General features: G+C 40.0%; 1 protein-coding gene across 1 annotated transcript in view; it reads right to left on the minus strand.

Annotated features, from left to right (window-relative positions):
• Window positions 1-3,882: 3,882 nt before the first annotated feature.
• Window positions 3,883-23,272, minus strand: part of LOC126282234 (immediate early response 3-interacting protein 1) — a 33,900-nt gene continuing 14,510 nt past the window's right edge. Inside the window, exons 3-4 of the mRNA XM_049981811.1 lie at window positions 22,555-22,656; window positions 3,883-4,148 (exon numbers count right to left, since the gene is read on the minus strand). Of these exons, the coding sequence (XP_049837768.1) occupies window positions 4,093-4,148; window positions 22,555-22,656 (158 nt within the window). The 3' untranslated portion in view covers window positions 3,883-4,092. The remainder of the gene's footprint in view (window positions 4,149-22,554; window positions 22,657-23,272) is intronic.

Genomic DNA, 23,272 nt, shown 5'->3' on the forward strand with positions numbered 1-23,272 from the left:
TGTAATCAGAGTAATTGCTGGAGCCCACCCACGGTCATCCTGCAGACATCTATTTAACGATCTAGGGATCCTCACAGTATATATATTCACTTATGAAATTTGTTGTTAATAATCCAACTGAGTTCAAAAGTAATAGCAGTGTGCATAGCTAAACCAGGAGAAAGGATGATCTTCATTATGCAGGGTTAAATCTGACTTTGGCACATAAAGGGGTAAATTATGTTGCCACAGAAGTCTTTGGTCGCCTACCAAACAGCATCAAAAGCCTGAAAGATAGCCAACTAACATTTAAAAATAAATTAAAAGAATTTCTAGATGACAACTCCTATTCATTGGCTGAAATTTTAGATATAAATTAAGGGGCAAAAAACTTAATCATTAGTGTCATGCAATATTTTGTGTAATGTAAAATCTTTTACAGACATCTTATTAATCTGACACGTTCCACATCATTATGAAGTGTCGTATCATGATCTATGGAATAAGTATTAATCTAATCTCTCTCTCTCTCTCTCTCTCTCTCTCTCTCTCTCTCTCTCTCTGTCTGTCTGTCTGTCTGTCTGTCTGGGGAGGGGAGGGGAGGGGGGGGGGGGAATAACAACCATACTTCAGAACATATCATAAAATTATTTTGTGTTCAACAAATAATTCTATTCTCAACATGTAGGCCTGCCAATGGAAATACCAATGAGTGGCCTCCTAGCTAACATATTTATGTAGAACTTTGAGAACATGATCTTCAGACATGTTATAAACCCAAAAAACTAAAAAGTTATATATTGGGTACAGTTATGTTGATGACATAATATGCCTGATCGATGAACCACATACACACACAGCACAGCTACACAATGAAATAAACGACTTACACCCAAAAATCAACTTCACATTAGAAACAGAAACAAACAAACAAGCAACACATTACATTTTCTAGATCTCATCAAACAAAAAACAAACAACACACATGACTTCACAATATTCAGGAAACCGACAACTACAAGCGCCACCATTCACAACCTGTCGAACCACCCACTGACACGTAAGCAAGCAAACTTCAGAGTCATGCTCCACAGAACACAAATAAGCAAACAGAACTACACATAAGAACTAAACACAACAACACAAACGACAGTAGAAAATGGTTATGATACCCATAACCAAGAAATATGTAAACAATACAGAAATGAAACAAACAAACACAGCCATGATTACTGTGTGTTTTGGTGAAGTGTAAAGTGCTTTTTATGACCAAATTTCTGAAAATGTGTGTTATATTTACGTGTGCTTCACAACATTTCATCAGGATGATGAGAAAAAATAAGGGCTTGCCACACAAAAACTTAGTAAAAACGATTATATGCATAGACTATAGTGACAAACTAAATTATTTTTTGAGTATAAAATGATAGGTTAACTCCCTACAAAATTTCTCATCAACATCCTTTGGTTGCAGTTGACAAGCTACCAGTACGAAATAAAATGCAAATGGTCCTGCAAAACCATGCAACCCGAATGTAAAGACATTAACTAACAGAAACAAATAGTTCTTTGAACTAAGTATTTCTATAATTTTGTAATCATGTAGTAAAAAATGTTCACATTACAGATTAATGATAACAGAAACCCAGTGATGATGGCACAGAGGTGCGGAAACATGTTTGGAAACTTTGGAAAAACGATGTACATCCAACAACTGTTTTATAATCTTAGAATACATTCAGAGCTCAAACATAATGAAGTATCTGTAACAGAATGAGCACCTCCATGCCAACCAGCATGGATTCTGAAAACATTTATCATGTGATACCCAACTTGCACTTTTCTCATATAACATACTGAAAGCTTTGTGTCAAGCCAGTAAGGTAGATGCAATATTTCTTGATAAATGAGGTTATCAAGTGAAATTTGCGACAGGATTGAGGACTTTTTGGTACGCAGGGCGCAGCATGTAATCCTGGATGGAGAGTCATTTTCAAGCGTAGAACTAACTTTGGGTGTGCCCTAGGGAAGTATGTTGGGACCCTTGCTGTTCATGTTGTATATTACCGACCTTCCAGACAACATTAATAGTAACCTCAGATGATGGTGTTATCTACAAAGAAGGACTGTCAAAGAAGCTGCATAAATATTCAGTCAGATCTGGATAAGATTTCAAAGTGGTGCAAAAATCAGCACCTTTCTTTAAATGTTCGGAAAATGTGACATTGTGAACTTCACAAAATGAAAAAATATAATATCCTGCAACTATAATACTAGTGAGTCACTCTTGGAATTGACCAACTCCTACAAATGCCTGGATGTAACACTTTGCAAGAATATGAAGTGGAATGGTCATCAGTAAAACAGGTGGCAAACTTTGGTATATTGACAAAGTACTGGGAGAATAAGATCAGTTTACAATGGAGAAAGGTTACACATCACTCATGCTACGCAATCTTGAGTACATCTCAAGTTTCTGGAACCTGTTCTATATAGAATTAACAGGGGATATTGAATGTCCATGGAGAGGGGCAACACAAATAGTACAAATTTGTTTGACTCTTTGGAGAGAGTTACAGTGATACTGAAAAAAATTATTTGGTAGACTCTTTAAGATATACGTAAACTATCCTGAGAACAATAAGCAGAGTTCCAAGAACTAGCTTTAAATGATAACAATAGGAATATAGTACAAGTCCCTATTTATTGGTCACATAGGGGTCGTGAGCACAAGATTAGAATAATTACAGCATGCACAGAAGCATTCAGACAATCATTCTTCCCACTCCATTCATACGCTGTCAGCCATTTTGAATTTTTTGTATGTTAGCCAGTCAGGACTGGCTTGTTGAACAGTGATGTATTTTCATTATCAGCACTTAGGGCGTGGACACCTTTTTTTATAATGTTTCCTAAATGATATACTTCTTTTTAAGTCAGGCTATGGAACTTACTTTCAAATACAGTTGGTGCAGTACTTAGCAGTTAATAGTTGACTTAGTGCTGAGTTCATGAAGTTATGGGCAAGTCACTAGTTCATTTGAAGTTTATTTAAATCAACTTTTGTCACAAACAGTACATCTTGGCAACAATGATTTGTAGTACCTCCAATCATCAGTTTAGCACCTAGTTCTTACACACTTACAGGGAATTTGGTGCGACTGTGTACTGACTGAACTAAAAGCAATAAAGATCCAAGAAATTGAATCGAAATTGCATTTGTTAGTTTAAATGGCGCTTGATTTGGCAGAGACCCACTAAGTTTGTATTATCAAGTATCGAACTTTCTTTTATGGAAAGGATAGTTGCTACTCACCATATTGTGGAGATGCTGAGTCACAGATAGGCACAACAGAAAGACTGTCAGAAAATGAGCTCAAACAAGGCCTTCGTCAGAGGTAATCTCCCCCCCCCCCCCCCCCCCCACACACACACACACACACACACACACACACTCACTGGCTGCTGAGGCTGATGTGGCCTCAGCAGCCAGAGACTGCAGAGTGTGTGTGTGTGTGTGTGTGTGTGTGTGTGTGTGTGTTTTCATTCTATCTCCATTTCTGACAGTCTTTTTGTTGTGCCTATCTGCAACTCAGCAGCTCTGCTAATAATGTTACATTCATCCTGGATTTCCGTTAAAATTTCTTTCATGATCATCATAGTCTACATTTTTTTTCTGTTAATAAATAGTTTGTCTTCTCCTCCATGTAAAATGTATTTCTTTTCACCTGCTGTGAGTTCAGACTGTTGCACTGCTATACAAATTACACACAAAACTGAAAAAAATTAGCTACTTGAGAATCTTACCTGTCCCAGTACACATTAAAGGGTAGCTACACAAGTTTAATCACTTAATCTCTTTCTTATGTGTTACTTGATATAGGATGGCAAAGCTTAGGAATATTTTAAGTATAAAAATATCTTTATTCATAAAAAGGAAATTTTCAATTAGCTATACCAAAACAACAGCTGTACAGAAACAACAGTCGATCTTATATGTATCATTAGCTTCAACATACACACAAACTGCAATCCATGCCATTTTCCAAAAGCATTGTTCTTATGCACACAAGTCAGTTCAGATGTTTCACATCATTACATTTCCATCAAATGTCATCCAAGAAGCAGCTTTATTATTATTGTTATGATGTTGAGGAAAATTAAAGGAACTGAAATAAACAATACACATAATTAAAAATTGCTTCAAATTAGCTAACCAAAAACATCTTTACAGGAGGTTCCAAAATCACACAAATTTCACAGACTCCACACAGAATTTTATATCCAAACATAAAAATTGGCACCTACAATTACAACAAATCAAGGTCTGTAATTATAATATACTAGCTAACAAAGCCGGTAATGTTAGGTATTCATTTTGCCAAGTTTCTATTAGAAACAAAAACAAAATAAACTGTGTTTGTGATGTACCAGCAAAACATTTTCATTCCCATGTATTTGCGAAAACACTTTTGAAAATATGAAATAGTTTCTGTACACTGGGCACAACTGTTTCGTGGGACTACAACGCGATTTTCTAATGTCTTTATGGTAACGCCTCTTCATAGCTCTATAGACTGCCATTGTCTTCATCTACACTTATTTTGCACTTCACAATTGAAAGCTATCAAAAGTGCTGCAAGGTGTCATGATTTCCTGCAAGTTGACTTGACTGTAGGAGTGTCTCAGTAGTAAAAAGTAAATGTATTAAAACTTCATGCATGATGCATTTTTTTTCCATGCGATTCAGTGTTTAACATGTCAAATCTCCTGAACTGTGTGTCATACAATGAAATAATTTTGTAAGTACACTCACCAAAAGACACTGAAATGCTTCATAGCTTTTGTCAGTTATCCCAAATATAAAATAGACAAATTTGAAATATGAAACTTGCATCATAATTTTGAATTCAGCTTAGCTGAATCACAGAACTATTTACACCAAAATTACTTTTATTATTTGCAAATCCTAATACAGAACATACAACAGATTTAATCTGTTTGTAGAAAAAACAAAACTGCAAACCAGCCACTTGGAAACACGGCCAAATCAAATTAAGTATACCATTGCCATTTGGTTGCCATGGATGCTGGGAAGCGGCTGTATGCTTAGGGTCGCTCTATAAACTGTTGTCATCACTAATATATGTGAATATTTAAATCAGTTGTGAAAGTATATCAGCATCTAGAATTAAACCTTGTGGTAGAAAATGAAATCGGGGCCAAGATTATTTATTTAAAAGCAAACGTCAACTTAAACTACTACCAGAACCTATTTCCACAAGCTTGCACAAAAAGAAGACGTGGCAGCCTGGGAGACTATCGTCAAAACTTCAACATCAAAAAGCTAAGTACAATTAATTCAGCTACGCCTACTTCACTTTGCCCACTTTAGGGTAGAAGACAAGCAGTAGAAATTGGTCACACCCAAAAGGTATTAGGACAGGTGGATAAAGTAACATTAAAAGGGACACATGTGAATACTGGCTGCACAATGTGTTGTGAACAGAGCTAATAGCAAATCAGTGATAATTTTTTTACATGATGCACAATGCAGTAATTTTTCATGCATCTCATTGTTTATGACGTATCTGCTGAACTACGGTAGATAGGCAGTTACCCCCAGAGCGATTATTGCTGACAATAGAAGACATGCACACCAAGTTTGGTTGGAATTGGTCCACTGGTTTAGGAGGAGCTGCGGAGAAAACAAACAAACAAACACACACACACACACACACACACACACACACACACACACACACACACAGTTTTGTTATATGTATGGATTACAAAAAATTTAATGATGAATGACAACATGCAGTAAAGAAGTCTTTATATCCAGGTATACAAATAAAACACAAACAGTTCTACCTTTACAACATTTAAGATAGGCAACTCAAGAATAAATGAATGTGGATTAATGAGACTTAAAGACAAGGTTATTAGTTCCGCAACTTCCAGCTTAACTTCAGTGCTACTTGTCTTGTTCCCAGTTGGTGTGAACCCCCCATTGCCTTGGCTTCATGCTACTTTGTGTACTTCATGTACAATTAGGGCTTCAAGACCAACCATGGTGTCTTGTGTGCCATTGTCATTGGCACCTACCATTTTCAGTAATGGCTTCCAGAACACCACTATTTGTACAGCAGAGCTCTTCGGCCTCTACCGGGCCACCCAGCACGTATGGTGACATGCTTTTCAACTGCCATATGGTCCAATTCTCTCAGTGCCCTTCAGAGCCTCTGTATGCTGTACACAGTCCATCCCTTAGTGCAACAGATCCAACAAAGCTCCCACTTGCTCACTGCTGAGGAAGCCACTGCGATGTTCATGTGTGTTCCTGGTCACGTCAGTCTGATTGGAAATGAATCTGCTGGCACTGATGTTAAGGCTGCAGTAGTCCTACCTCAGCCTGCTAGCACTTCCATACCTTTGGTTGGTCTCCATGCAGCCATATGTTGACAGATGGTATCACTTTGGTGTCACAACTGGCCTTCTATTCATGGGAACAAGCTCCAGGGAATTAAACCTCTCCTAACAGCTTGGCTAACCACCTTTCTGCCATCATGTTGCAAGGACATAATTTTAACTTGGTTTCATATTGAACACTGCCTTTTTAGCCATCGCCCTTTGTTACTCGGTGATCGACCTTCACTTTGTGCTCGTTGTCATCAACTTTTGACACTACACCATTTCCTGACCCAATGTCCTTATTTTTAACCACTTATGTTCCCGTGTATGTTTGCCGTCTGAGTTATCGGCCATTTGAGCGAACACGACATGGGCTGTCCAATGCACTTTACTTTTTATCTGTTGTAGTGATACAGCAAAGAACATTTAATCTTTTGTTTGGGACCTTTTGCCTCTACAGTGTATTTTGTAGACCTTTCTCCAAGAGGAAGTCTTTATTTTAGCTCTCCTTCCTTCTGTCGATTGGGCTTAACGTATAGTCATTTTTAACTTTTTTTACTTACAGGTGTTCTGAAGATATGACCTCAGTTGTTTTTGCACCCTAAAAAACAACACCCAGAAGTGTAACAGAAAGGTGGTGTCAATGATGCCAGCATTAGAAAGGTGTGTCAAAAGGCTCCCCTGTGAAAGTAACTTACGGCAGAAAACACACCCCACACACTTCTCCCATGCTGGCAGAAACAAAGGATGATTCTAAATTAATCACAAAATCAGTTCTAGGAGTTGAGAATGTGTGTTTCAGTTTCAACAGCTACTTAACTAGCTCATTTCTGCAGCATTTCCAAGAATGCTACCATCATTCTGAATACAAAGGAAGACAGTAACTATATAGGAGCACTGTGAGTCACTGCATACACAAATTTCATAGACGGAGTGAGTTTTGATGTCAGTGGGGGCTTGGAACACAGCTGTCAATTTCACTGTATAAATGCTAAATTCCTTCAACAGAGAATGAGGTTAAAAAACTTATGGGCATCTGAAGCCCCAACTTAACACAATCTATGGAGCTATCTGTGTTGATCTGCCCAAAGGATATATATTCTTAAAGGACTGAGTAGAATAAAGAGGAGATATGTAAACCATAATGCCATGCTTGATGTCCAGCAAAACAGCTGGGCAGGATCTACGTCATGAAGGAACTTAATGTTAGGATAAGATTGTGGATGAGAGGGTAAAAGAGAGCTGCTTATAACAGGACGGTCTGTCAATACATTATATAAACTTCAACAATGGAAAAACCAGGATGTAATGTAACAACAAACTTATCTGATTAGCAATCAGATCTCCTGATGTTTTAGTTAAAAACAAAAGGCAAAGAAAAGTATTCAGGTTATCAGAATATTATCAGGTACACCAAAAAAATATCAAATGGAAAAAAAGCCACAGCCGAAAATTGAGCACAGAGTAGAAGTTTGGGAGTATACTGCCTTGAGCGCACAACCACTGACCTTACTCTGCTACATACATAGAATGGTGTGCACCTAAGTTATAGCATGAAAACTCAAAAAGTTAATAACTTGAACATTATTAATTTTGGACACCAAATTATAGTACTGAAACATCTCTGCTTTTTAGAAGTTCTTTCTATGTATAGCATTGAATATACGGTTTTCTGTCATCAAATTTATCTGAGACCCTTCAAAAACTTGATACATGGACATCAGTGTTTTGGAAGAAGTTGTTCTGGCATTAAACTTTTTTCAATCCTGTAAGTAACTAGAAGATGCTGATGGTTTATTTTCAAGGAAAAATAAGTAACTTCATCAGAAAGTTATCTATGAGGCTTGTAAAGAAAGCTCTCAGCTCTCACAGAGGGCCAGACTCTGCTATGATGTACAAGAACTAGTAAGTACTATAATTTAGTCAGGTTAAGGTCAGTGATTTCCAGAATTCTTTCCAGGCATCGGGAATGTATTATGAACCATGTGCTCCAGTAATCTGCACAGAGTTACCATTACGTCAGCAAGTCAATAACTATCCTTACTCAGAGTTCTTACTACCAGTATGTTTCAAACTTGTTATAATTATTCTTTCCTTCCAGTAGGTATGAAAAAATACTTCTTGCCACATCTTTTTGAACAACATAAGCACATCTGATTTCCCTTTGTTAGTAACGTGTTGGAGCATCTGGTAATGTAATGGACCTGGCCCTGTGGTGTCTCTCCCCATAGTGCTAAAGGACTGTTAAATTCCTAATCACTGGAATTGGTGTTGTGTATTTCAAGATTCTTTGTGCGGAAGAAGACTATGTATATGTACTGCTGAATGTCCTACTTCTGTCGACATTCATGTGTAATGTGTCATTAGGGGGTTCAGAGAGTTTATGGGCATCAGTATGAGGTATTTCAATTTTCGTAAATATTGACTGGGTCCCTCAAGTTGTACTGAAGTTGAACTCTCTGAAAACGTCCAGTGAGTGAACCAAAACTGGTGCTGCCAAAAGATTTACTACTGTTTGGCAGAGCACCATGATCTCATCCTCATTACTTTAAATAGGATTAAGCTGATAGCTGAGGGCAGTCATCTACTACTGTAGATTCATCACCAATCTTTTGCTGCGTCAGACATTTATTGCGACCACCAGGAAACCAACTTGGATTTAGTGGATCCAGACTATACAGGCATTGTCATTTTTGCAGCTTCGAGAATGATATTCACACAGTCTTGCACTCGATACATTTTGTTTAGCACGACTTGCGCAGCAGAGGTGTGTGGGTGCATTCTGCAATTTTCAAGGTCCACTGTGAAAACACACTGGTGAATTGGAAATGTGGAATTAACAAGATGATGGGATATTTATCTCAGATCATCATGAGTGTGCCTCTGTCCATTGGTTCCAAGCAGCAACTACAGACTGAATGTATCACATGCAACACTACAAAGTGAGATGCTGTTCATTATTCATCAGGCACACATCTAGGTAATAAAGGAGTTTTACAAATACTTTGGCTCTGTTGTCCATATTTGCACTGCCCACCAATCCAAAATCCTTGTAATGTATATTTCTATCAAGTGGACAACATACATTGTTGTTACTGTAATTAAGTGTACTCTAATAATATGCTTTGAGATCACATGCCAGCATTACCTTTTCACTGTAGATTGAGTGGTGGACCATTCTATATTTGTGAGGTTTTTACTGATCACACAGCATTTTTGAACTGTCGACAGATGTTAAGCAATTAGTTGTGATTCCTATAAAAAGTATAAATCAATGAATGCACATTGAGATGGATTAGTTGCTTGAATTTAGCCAGAAGAGGATGCTATCCATGGCAGTTCCATTGTGATACAGCTAGGTACTGGGAGTTTGGGGTAGCAAAGATGAAATGGGATAAAACTGATATGCTGTTCAATCATATGTTGTTTATATACGGTAGGTGTGTTGTCCACATTTATTAATGTGCCAACCATCCACCTCTTTAGGAAATCTGAATTATTGTGAGGATTTCCCCGCTGGTATTTCCTGTTCAGAGGGCAATCAGTCTACTGAACAGGCTAATGTGCAATTTCATTTTCATTTGAGTAGGGCTAGTTCACTGGTCTACTGGTTTCTGAGAGGAGTACATACTAAGTGAAATTTTCTTGTTTCGTGATGCCAGATCTGGATGAACAGTTGCACCAGCAGATGGGCATCCACTAATATCATTTAGTTTAAATCCACGAGAGGTACTTGCACAAACCAGAAGCTTCACCACCCACAGCAGTGTCCATCTGGATCAATAGTCACTGTTGTGACTCCCAGTGACATAAAAAAGGATGTCAGCATGTTATGTAATTAGAATTTTATCATCATTTTGTAAATGACATGTCTTGAGGTGACATACTAGTCCTATGTACCCTCAATTCTTTGCTTACCTGTGGAAGTCTTTCTAGGTACTGAAAGTGCAGAACATGGATACAATATTTGAACTTCATAAAGGCCCATAAGAATAATAACTAGAAGTAGTAGACAGGCATGTTGTAAAGAGCGGTTTCAGAAAGCTGGGCATCCTACCAACATGTTGTGCATATCTGGGATCACAAAGCTGCTAACTATCCCACTAACACATAATTGTGGAATTAGAGCCAGTATGGAATTACAATTTTTTATATATAAACAAAAAAAATGCATCATAACAGTATTTTTATCAGGGCAAAAAATTATAAAATACATTGCCCAAAGAAATGAAAGATTATCGAAATATGTCTTTTCAGAATGGCAGCTGAAACATTCTTCACAACTACTGCATACTACAAAATTAAAGGTTACTTGAAGGACTCAGAGTAAGGGGTAATAAAGAAAGGGGTTAACTACAGAACTTGTCACATTTCAATACATGAGTACAGTTCATTGCTTTTGCAAGAATGTCATGTATCAAGTAGTAATGTTTTCTGAACACTCCGCCACCCCCCCCCCCCCCTCCCCCGTCCCCCTTTCCCAACCCAATGGACAGAGGCGATGACGGGAAGGAAACATGGAGCATACCTAAATGGGTGTCCTTGCTGTGTGCAGCAGTGAAGAGCAAAGCTATGTTTTCTATTACTAATGATCAGAATATAGTTGCGTGCAAAAAATCTTAACAACATTGTATAACAGACCGAGTGAATCATACAGTGCAGCTGTTAAAGACACTTACATATTCAAAGGATGGCGTTTACTCTGTCCGGCCATCCTCATCGGGGTTTCCCATGGTTTTCCAAGATCACTTCATGCAAATGCCATTATGGTTCCTTTGTCAAGGCCACGGTTGACCACTGTCCTATCCTTATAGAGCATATTAAAGTATTTCATAGATATCTATATTTTGAGCTATTTACTCTTACTGTACAACCATAACTCTTACATCATTGTGAGATGATCGTTGAAAGATATAAATAAATAAATAATCTGCGTATTCTCCTTAGTTTGCACAAGGAGGTAGAGCTTCAGCATGAACACTGCAAGCACCAGTCTCTCTTGGGTATCTTAGGGCTCCACAATTTCAAAATGGCTAGTCCTTTACTTTTTGGGCAAAGTAACTGTCTATATAGTAAGAAATAGAAGGTACCTGTTCTACACCACAGACAGGGTTCTCTACAAGATGTTCCTCCCAAACTATTGTCAGATTTGGAAAAATGAATGTGATTATGCTTATGTATGGTTTTGGGTCACTGAACTACCAGCTCCTGAGCAGCCTTACAGTAAATAATTACAGACAAATGTGGTTAAAATTGATTCAAACAACTGAAAACTTTAAATTCAAGCACACATTACTTGACCAGGTAACTACCTCCAGAAGTTATTAAAATCACTAACTGTGGATGAAAGAAGGGAGTCAAACCAAACTTTTATATGCTGAATATGTGGCAGAGTAATAGCACAGAGACCAATCCAGAAGTGTTAATGTAAAAAAGTAAGACTGAGATCAATATCAGCTGAAGAGATCTACAAGCTGTTTCAGGAGGAATAGTAAACATGATTGTAGTATAAACTAATTTGAATAAAACATTCTGTTTAAAATCTGTCCAGTTTGTACTGGTTACAGAGGTAAGTTTCCATATTGTGTATTGGTACTCCAGGTACTATGGTTTTATTTAACTTTAAACAAAAATGACAATTGATAAATTTGTGCAGCTATGCTTGAATTTATGTAACTGAATTTATCAAGTGTGATTGTTATTCATCGGCTAATTCTAATGGATTGTTCCAGCGTTAATGGAAGAGGTTTCTTTGGCTACAAGGATAATTATCTTCTTCCAGCATGACAAGGCCCCAGCACATTCGAGTTGTTAGGTGACACCATCAAAACGTAATGTTCACCAGAAGATGGATTGGCACAAATGTACACATTTCTTGTTCACCAAGCTCCCCTAAACTTACCCCATTAGCTTTTAGCCGGTGGGGATGGTTGAAAGGGGAATCCAACAAACAAGCAACACAAGTTGATTGTTCAGATTATGAATAGTGCAGTCCCCATGAAAGAATGCCAAGATAATCTTCAGAACAGCTACACAAAAATCTCTGTTTTAGGGTGCAGAAACAACTAGGGTCATTTGCGCCCATGTCAGACCTGTAGAACACTAAAAAAAAGAGAGGAGTTAAAAACGACTACATGTTAATCCCAATCGATGGAAGAGAAGGTAACTAAAAACAGGGATATGGAGAAAGGTCTATAAAATATACCAAAGAGAAGTGGAGGTCTTTAACTCAAAATTAAATGGCCTTCACAACATTGCTAGGATAAAACATAAAATGTGGTCGACAGCCCACACTTCGTTCACTAAAACGGCCAAAAACTCAGATGACAAATGCCAACAAGAACGTAAAGGGTATTTTGTTAGGAAATGGTGGGCAAACAATGGTTGAGCTCAACGAGTAGAAAGTGGTGGGGGAGCACCACTTAGCAAATGGTGATTGCAACAGACAGTGCCCGATACACAACCTAGCTAGAATGATCTCATAACAAGAGGGCACAGAGGTCATCCAAGCCACTGGGAGAGGCTTAAAAACCTGGAGCTTGTTCCCATGAAGGAAGGACCAATGCTGATGCCAAAGTGACACCCTCTGCTGACAGACAGCAAAACACAGATCAGAGGGAATGTAAGAACTAGCAGGCCTGAGGTACGAGGACTGCAGCCCTCACAGTAGCATCAGCAGCCTCCTTTCCACTCTGACCGACATGACCAGGAACCCACAAACATCACAGTGGCTCATCAAGAATGAGCAAGTGAAAGCTTTCCTTGACCTGTTGCACTTAGGGATGAATAGTGTACATCATACAGAGGCTTTGAAGGACAGTCAGAGCAGATGACGCTATATAAAGGCCTGTGTTGCCGAATGTACTGCACAGCCTGATACAGCGTGAGGAACTCTGCTGTAAATACTGAGCAATGTTACAGAAGCCAACACCGAAAAATGTCACTGCCAGTGAAAAAAAGCACACATGACATCACGGTCAGTCCGAGAGCCATCAGTGTACACAAAGGTACTATCACGAAGTTCCATGCACAAGTTGTGAAACTTAAGGCAATAGACCAAGACTGGAGTAGTGTCCTTAGGAAGTGAATGAAGGCCAAGGTGAACATGGGCCACCGCACGAAGCCGAGGTGGTGAAGTTGCAGATAGCATGAAGTTAAGCTGCCGGAGCAAGAGCCAAATGCGAACTCCAGGAGGTAACAGAAGAGGGAGATGCCCCATGCTGGCGACAAAAGGATTCATCGACGAAGGAGGCATAGGATGGGCACCCACGCATGGCAGACAAACTGCATACGTATCTCCTGAGGAGAAAGTCACGGCGGTAGGACAGCTGTAGTTCAGCAGCTACTTCAGACAGACACTCTACCGGGCCACTGTAGAAGGGACCAGTGGCCAAACGGATGCCACGATAGTGGATAGTATTGAGAAGGTGTAAGACGGACAGATGTGCAGGTGCATAAACGAAACACCTGTAGTCCAGCTTCGAATGGACAAGGAACCAGCACAAATGGAGGAGGGTGGTTCAGTCTGCTCCCCAGGAAGTACGACTGAGGACACACAGGACATTGAGGGACCACATACAGCAGACTGCTCAGTAAGACATGTGGGAGGACCAAGAAAGTTTCCTATCAAGTATGAGCTCCAGGAACTGCATGAATGGAAAAGCAACAGGCCCAAGATGTAAAGACAGCGGAAGAAACCAACTGCACTGTCAGAAATTCATATGAATGGTTTTGTCAGCGGAAAAATGAAAACCACTGTCAATGTTCTACAAGTAAAGATGATCGAGACATAGCTGAAGGTGCCACTCATTGAGACAGGTCCATGGGGAACTGCAATAGATTGCAAAATCGTCAATGAAAAGGAGCTAGAAATGCCCGGCAGGAGACAGGCCATTACAGGGTTAATGGCGTTAGAAAAGAGGATGACACTCAGGACGGAACACTGAGTAACACCATTTTCCTCAATAACGGTGTCCAACAAGGCAGAACCTACATGTACCTTGAAAACACAGTCTTTTCGAAATTCCTAAAGGGAATGCGGCAGGTGACCATGGAAGCCCCACATATAGAGAGTACAGAGGCTACAAGTCCTCCAGCAGGTGTCTTAAGCTTTCTCCAAATCAAGAAACACTGCCTCAGTCTGGGATTTCCACAGAACACTGTTCATGACATGGGTGGACAAAGTGACAAGATGGTCGACTGCAAAACAGCATGCTCAAAATCCACATTGTGCAGTGGTTACTAAATTGCGAGACTCTAGCTACCATACCAGCCAGGCATGAATCATATGTTCCATCACCTTGCAAACACAGCTGGTGAGAGGAATGAGGTGGGAAGTAGAAGGAAGGTGTCTGTCCTTACTGGGCTTAAGTATGGGTATGACAGTGGCTTCATGAAAACACCTGGGAAATGTGCCCTCTGCCCAGATATGAAGCAGAAAGTGCTTTCCCACCACAGAAAGGTTCTGCAACATCTGAATGGAAACATCGTTTGGCCCTGGGGCGGAGGATAGGGATGAAGTGGGAGCATGATCTAGCTCCCTCATAGTAAAGGCGGCATTGTAGCACTCACGATTCTGAGGAGAGAATAGTATCACCTGAGCCTCCTACATTCATTTCCGATGGAGGAAGGCAGAGTGATAGTGGCAGGACCTCGAAATCTCTGCAAAATTGCAGTCCAGGGTGTTGAAGATAGCAATAGGGTCCGTGATGACATCACGTGCTACTGTCAGGGTGACAATTGGGAAATTATGCTTGGTTCCAGAGAGCCGTGGGCAATTGGCCTATACGACAGAAGAGGGAGTGGAACTGCTAATAGAACCAGTGAATGAAATCCAGCTAGCTTTTTTGCTATCCTAAAGAACGTGACGACACTGTGCATGCAACTATTTATATTGAATGCAGTTTGCCATCATAGGCTGACCATTAAAAATGCAGAGAGGACATCTCTGCATGCAAACTGCGTCACAGCAAGCCTCAGTCCACCAAGGGACCGGGGCTTGGTGTGGTAAAGAGGAAGTGCAAAGAATGGAATGTTCTGCATGCAGCAGTAAGGACAACATTTTTAAGATATTCTACCTGGTAATCACAACTGGGGAAAAATTTGTCGAAGGTTGCCAGGGAGGAATAAAGTCTCCAGTCAGGCTTAGTAATCAGCCATTTGGGCATGCATGTAGGTGGGGTAGAAGTCAGCAAATGGGTACCACATGGGAAATGGTCGCTCAAGTACATATCAGAGAGAATGGACCACTCTTAGACGATGGGCAAGCTGGGCAGGGCAGAAGCAGATGTCCAAATGGGAATAAGTGTGTGTGGAGTCTTAAATGAATGTGGGTGCTCCTGTGTTAAAGCAGAAGAGGTTAAGTTGATTGAGAAGGTCAGCCTAGAGGACACCACTCTGACATGTTCTGGGAGAACGACAAAGAGGATGCTGCGCATTAAAGTCACCGAGCAGCAGAAAGGGGTGATGTGGCTGCTCAATAAACTGGTGGATATCTGCCTTGGTGACACTGAATGACAGAGAAATGAAAACAGTACAAAGGGAAAAGGTCAAGAAAGGAAGGAAAAGGCAAACTGCAATAGTTTGAAGGCAGGAGTCAGGGAGATGGGTTGACTATTAATGTCATCCTGTATGAACAGCATATCTCCCCCACGAGATGGAATGCCGTCCTCAGGGGGAAGGTCAAAATGGACTGGGAAGAAATGTAAGAGCTTGAAGCATTCGTGAGGACACAATTTTGTTTCCAGAAGGCAGAGTACAAGCAGATGCTGCAATTCTAAGAGCAGCCGTAAATCCTATTTGTTGGATCGAGAACTGCGAATGGTCCATGAGGAGTCATGATGAGGAAAAAATGAAGAGGTGTCACCTCAGCAGCTCCCCTCGGTGGCTGCCGAGTGCTAACCTTCAAGACTCGCTACTACAGGGCACAGAGGCATGAGGATCCTGCTCCACGAGATCTACAGAAGCATCGGCATTCTCCTTCTGTCAGCCTGCAGAGTGCAGGGCAGAAAAATGGTTGGTGGTGTGCACCAGTGACACAGAGGGTGGCCGGCTGAGGGCGAACATGGCGACACCATCGAAGAGCATCTTCACGTTGGCGAAGGAGAATACCGTTTGCCTTTGTCTGACTTCTTGGAGCCTTTCCAATTGTCAGAGGATGACTCTGATTTTGGTTGGCTAGAGGGATGTCAGAAGTCTTCACACGAGTATTCTTTCTGTCCTTTCCGGCCTGCCAGTTGTCTGGTTGGTGACTTCGCCCAGTGACGCAAAAGTTTGGTGGCATGTTGCGCAGTGGGAGGAGAAGACGATGATGCTACTATGATGCTGGGCAATTTCACAACCAAATTGTTAAATCTGAGGTCACATGTCTGCATGGAGTGAGATTAGCAAGAACAGTACAGTAGGTGCCAGATGGTAGAAAGCAGGGTTTCCGATCAGCCAACAACTTATTAGTGACCACATAAGGCACACTTCCTCTTCGAACCGGATCTCCTAAACAGCCCACTCATTGAGATACACAAGACAATAGAGGGAGGAGGCACCATGGTCACCATTGCAATTGATGCAGCGGGGAGGAGGAGGCGGACAGTCACCCTCGTGTGCATCCCTGTCACAGCTTACACATTTGGCTGGGTGTCTACAGGATTCTTGAGTGTGGTTGTAATGATGACACTGATAGCCGTACTTAAGGTTTGGAATATACAGTCTGACTGTGGTAACTTCATAACCTCCTTTGATCTTTGACAGAAGAACAATTCTATCAAAAGTGAGAAAGAGAGTGTGAGTGGATACTAATGAGGCATTTACATTTTTCATCACCCAATGGACTGTAATGACACCCTGATCAGAGAGGCACATTTGGATTTCTGCCTCAGTCTGACCATTGAGCAGCTTAGTGTAAATAACACCATGGGTTTGAGCATTTGATGGTCCTCGACACGAACAGGATAGCCACAGAGGAACGAAGCTCCAAGCAGTTGTTGTGCTTGAGAATCAGAAGTATTCACCAAAAGCAGAGTGCCATTGCGCAAATGAGAGCAGGAATTTACATGGCCAGCAATTGTATCAACACCTTTCCGAATAATCAACTGATTTACCGTAGCAAAACTCTGACTGTCTTCAGTACGTGAAACCACGAGGAACCGTGGTGCAGCTGGGAGAGTCTTTGAATTGTTAGTCTCATTCCATTTACATATCGTAGCCTTTCACAGTGAAGATGATTGCCTCATTGTGAGAAAACCCTATGACTGCCAGCATCTCCGATGACATGCTCCCCCAACTGGGGACACCCTTCAGAGGAGGGTGCATCCGCCTCAAGTGATTGCTCACTTCTCAGATCACACCTCACAAACTCCTCCTGACAGGGGGACCAATTGGCAATTTGGGGACATCACAGCTTAGGCAATCACCCATCCCTGGGCCTGGCCTGTACAAGGGGGAACATGCAAACCCTACCTGTTGACCCGGGGCTGGGAATTACGTGTTACTCAGTCACTTGTTATGTGTCAACACACGTGGGTCGGCCTTCAGGAGCATACAGGGAGGAAGAAGAAAAGAGGAACCTCAAACGTCGAAGCGGAGGAAGGATGGGGGAAGTTGAACGAAGAAAGGAATAAAAATAGTGGAGAGTGATCTGATATTGACTACTGAAAATTCATATTACATTTCCAAAAACAGCCCAGGCATGTTCAAGGAGGGGAAAAAGAACAGCAACAGGATAGACATGCAGCATGGAAGGGAAAACATGCTGCACAGGCCAGGGCCCGTAGTAGCCAAGCACAAACCCGCCGAAGAGCGGCGAGCCCCCTGGGAAGTAGACGAGAATATGAAAGTGCTCGTATGAAAGTGCCCGTTTGAAAGTGCCCGTTTGAAAGTGCCCGTTTGAAAGTGCCCGTTTGAAAGTGCCCGTATGAAAGTGCCCGTATGAAAGTGCTCATAAGTCAGACGTGAAATTTATGGAAATCAACTTTAATCTTAATCATTTGCTTTTTGCTTAACACCTATTGTATTTGTTTGGGTTGTGTTCTACAGCTGTATCTCCCTAATCAATAAAAATTGGACATATAAGGAATGTTTTGTTAGAATTAATCTAGTCTACCACCATCTAAAATATTTGTTTCCCTCGTGAAACACTACAGTCAAATGACGGGAGAGAGGGGGGCAATTGCAGCATGGGGAAGGGAAATAAAAATGCTGCACTGATTGTGATTGATTCCCCAAACCAGTCAAAGAGTTTGAGGCCGCTAGTTGGGAGGTGATTACGAATAGACAAGATCACACTTCCTTTATCTCATAGCACATTCTCCCCCCCCCCCCCCCACTCTCTCTCTCTCTCTCTGCCCCCCCTCTCCCCCCCCCCCACCTCTCCCTCTTTCCCCTCCTCACCCCCTTTCCTTTCCCTCCTGATATTCACTCATCTTTCATTGTTTCTCCCCATTTCTTTAACACCATTTCTTTAACACCATTTTTCCTACCCATTTCAATTTCTGCCAATTTCTTCTCAGCTCCAAAAAAGTTAATTAAATAGTATGATTTTGATGAACGAGAACAGGAAATGATGCTAGAGTGGATAAAGAGCAAAAAATGTCATATGGGCATATGGCTGAAAACATGTTCCAAAGGAATTTTACTCACACAAACGTGAAGTTAAAGAAACCTTGAAAGTGATCCTCCTATCAGCACCAGGGAGGTGGCCCACCAGCATTCTCTGCATCTGCCACAATCTGTGTCACTTGCAATGCACAGAGACATTGCCTACAGGACCTCACAGTAACAGTTTTGTCACTGGTCCATTGTACACACCACCGCAGTGCTGGGATTTCTGTCATTCACCCTGTTCACAAATTAGGCTACCTTTTGAGGTGTGGTATCATCAACCTTCACAACACTAACCTTGGGCCTATAGAGGATCCCCATGGGATGGTGGCAGCAAACTATCAACAATGGTGTAGCCTCATAGTGTGATTGGTGATTATTGGCAACCACCTCACAGATGTGACATATATGCACTTCCTGCAGGTGACACAGTCTTTTCTGCTAGAAGACGCACCTTTAGGTGGTATGGAGGGTAATGTGGCTACAACACAATTGTTCTCCACCTCATTGCCCTCTTGAGTGCAGCGCTAAAACTTTAGTACAGACAGAACATTCCCACTTCCCTGATGTGTACTCCTGTGTACTTTCAACAACTTCAATCTACACTGTCAAAAAGATCTTTTATCTACATCTTCATGTGGATGTATCTCACTTGGAAAGCATTTCGAAACATATATCCATTTAATCATTTTTGCTCCTTATCGTCTGAGTGACCATTTTCTGCATTTTGTACCCATTTAGCAAAGTCAACCTTTAATAGAGAGAACATTACTTTCATCGACACTGTTTTTCCTTCATTTGACTTACTGTCATGAAAAGCATACAGCTTACACATTTCATAATTTATTTTTATATTTTTAGCTGAAGAGACAAATAGTAAGAAATAAATTTCAAAAGGAGACCTATGCAGTAATATGAAGTATAAAAAGAACTTTACATTACATTACTTTCTTTAACTAACTGTATGATAATGCAAAATTGTCTGAACAGTTACGTTTAAAAAATGTTCGTCTCTAATGAAGGCAATATTTTGATAATGGAAATCATGTCCAAAACTAGTCTCCACAAATAAAGGATCTTTCTTGCCACAACTTTGACATAATTACAAATAACAGTTTTAATGAAAGTATGTAATTCAGTTGTCCTTATCTATTCTTGTTATTTTGTCTATCTGTTACCGATACTGCATGGAATAGTCTACAGTCATTTTCATCATACCAGACATTTCTTAAACATAATTGTTGAAACAATTTTGCATTATCATCATACAGTTAGTTAAAGAAAGTAATGTAATGTAAAGTCTTCTGTATGCTTTGTATTATTGCATATGTCTTCCTTGTAAAATTTATAAGTAAAACATTTGATTGACTCATCCAGTATCAAAGACACAAGATGTTGTTTCCTATCTCAGTTAAATATAAAAGTAAGTGATAAAATCTGTGAACTGGATGCATTTCTTGACAGTAAATGAAATGAAGGGAAAACAGTGTCAATGAAAGTAATGTTTTTAGCACTATACAACAAGTACATTTGCAAAGTGCCACAACTGGCAATACTGAGTCACATGTACAAACTAATCTACAGTGCATTATCAGAGCTTCTTCCTGCATAACAGTGGTGGTGGTTAGTGTTTAACGTTCCGTCGACAACGAGGTCATTAGAGACGGAGCGCAAGCTCGGGTTATGGAAGGATTGGGAAGGAACCATCCCGGCATCTGTGTGAAACAATTTAGGGAAATCACGGAAAACCTAAATCAGGATGGCCGGAGATGGGATTGAACTGTCGTCCTCCCGAATGCGAGCCTGCATAATGCTGGAGTTTCATAAATACACACTTTCAGAAATTAAAAGACATTAAGCACAAATCATTAAGCATAAATACGTAACAGAATTTTTATTTGTAGCCTGAGTCACTTGATGATTTTTTAAAAATTGTACAAGCTCTTTTCAAATAGATTTTCTTAATTCACATAGAAATTTCTTGGTATTTCTAAATCATTAATTTCATTTGGTAATTTACTGTATATCCATGTTTCAACATACAGAAGAGTTTTTAAGAAGTTTTTCTCTACTCAATATCATGACGACACTAATGCTGTCTGTTTTATAACACATGAACAGCCTCTTTTAGTATACTTAAAGCACAACTGCTACAGTGAGAGTTTCCCCAAAAGATAATTCCATATTGCACTAGGAACTTAACAGGCCTCACATTTGATAGTTTTCTCATATTAATACTGAGAGGCAAAAACTAATACGTTATTTATTACACTGAAAGCACGTGTTATTACAGATCTTTTTATTCAATGATGACATAAGTGGATAATTTTTTTAGGTTATGATCATCTCTCTCTCAATGTTTTTTCTTCTTCAGAATGCTTTCATTATATCAGCTCTTCTGTTTTACTACATCTGTGTATACTAAAACACAATAATAGACTAAGGACTAACCCTGTGATACACTGTATCCAGCTGCTGTCATTACAGAGAAGAACATAGTAGGTTGATTAATATGGTAGTACTTTCTGGCCGTCATTTGAATTTAAATGAAAGTTCGGAGCTGCAATTCAGCACCAACTTGAGGAAGTGTTCTGAGGAAATGAAATGAAACCAGGTGAGGTTTGGTGAAAGGAATCTGATAAATGCAGAACATACTTGTAAGTTACAAATTGGTCACCATATCCACCTTGGGTGACAATGTAGACCATTTTTAAAGGGTTGATTCAAGCTGATCATCACAGCCATGAGGCACAGATTGCACATGAACTGGGGGAATCTCTTCACTGGCAGTGTAGTGGATGTTGTGCACAAAATACTTTACTACCAGATGCGGTCTTCATAGGTACTGCAGAAACTCTCGGTTGACAATATACCAATACAATGGTGTTGTCTTTTTAACACTTAATGCGTTATCATGAGGAAGGTATTCCATTCTTGCACTGTATTGTCAAATGGGACAAAATGTGGGTACATTGTGTGACACCTGGAAAAACACATCAATGACATGCAGAGATCTCCATCCCTCATTAAGATCGAAACAAGTTTCAGCAAAGAAAATTGTGGCCACAGTCTTTTGGGACACACATGGAGTGAGTGTGAAAGCTACCAATTATTGTTCAGTACCAGAATGTTTGCATACGGCATTCAGAGTAAAGAGGTATTGCTATCCAAAATTTTAGTGCTGTTGCCTGATTGCATAAAGCCTCATTTATTTGTGATTTAAATCAACATTTCTCACAGACCATACTGAACACCATCCACACAGCCCATATCTTACACCAAGAGATTCCTATGTATTTGGACTCTTAAAGAAGCACTAGGCCCGTTTCCAACTAAAGTACCAATGCCAAAATTCAAGAGGCTGCTGTTAAGTGGATCCTAGACCTAGATCCTGATTTATTTTATACCAGGTCCAACAGATAAATATAGTGGTGGAGTAAATGCTTAGTCAAACATAATGACTCTCAGAGGACTTGTTACTTCATTTTTTGAATCACCTTTGTATTATAAAAAACAATTTTAATCATGATTATATCCAAAATATTACTGGAAAAAAAACATATTTACCTCTCATTACAAGCCTCACAGAACGAATAAGGTTCAAAATCTGTGATTTTACTGTAGGTTGTTCACCAAACCCCTGGACATTTTGATTCACACTCCAGCCAACTGAAAGTAATTTACAATCTTATTAACAGATACACCACCACAATTAATTTGGAAATGTGACTATAAAGTTATTAACTAGCACATGTGCTACACACACACACACACACACACACACACACACACACACACACACACACACACACATACCTAAACAACACTAACAAAACACACACTGCTCAGTATTTAATTATATTTCAGTCTTTGATCACTTTCCTGTAACCTTCCCACCATCGGCACTGTCAACTCCCAGTTTGTTTGTCATCATTATCCATAACGATGTTTTGACCCCAACATATCGTCACTTGCAAGCAGTCCCCTTCATTTCAGTATAAGTGTTTCAGTAACAACTCAAATCTTAATGTGTGCCCAACCATTCTCTCTTTCTAATTCAGTATGTTCTTCAGTAAACATTTTTTTCTTGTTGTCTATTTTCAGGACTATTTCACTCCTTACTTCATCAATCCACCTGCACTGTAACACCACATTTCAAATGTTTCTAATAATCTCCTTTCTGTTTTCTGAACTGCCCTTGTTTCACACCCATACAGAGTTGTGCTAAATACAGCTTTTTTCTTTTTCTTAGTCTACATGTTTATAATTTTGGACATTACTGGCT

The sequence above is a fragment of the Schistocerca gregaria genome, chromosome 7 (genome assembly GCF_023897955.1).
Source record: "Schistocerca gregaria isolate iqSchGreg1 chromosome 7, iqSchGreg1.2, whole genome shotgun sequence".
Lineage (NCBI taxonomy): Eukaryota > Metazoa > Arthropoda > Insecta > Orthoptera > Acrididae > Schistocerca > Schistocerca gregaria.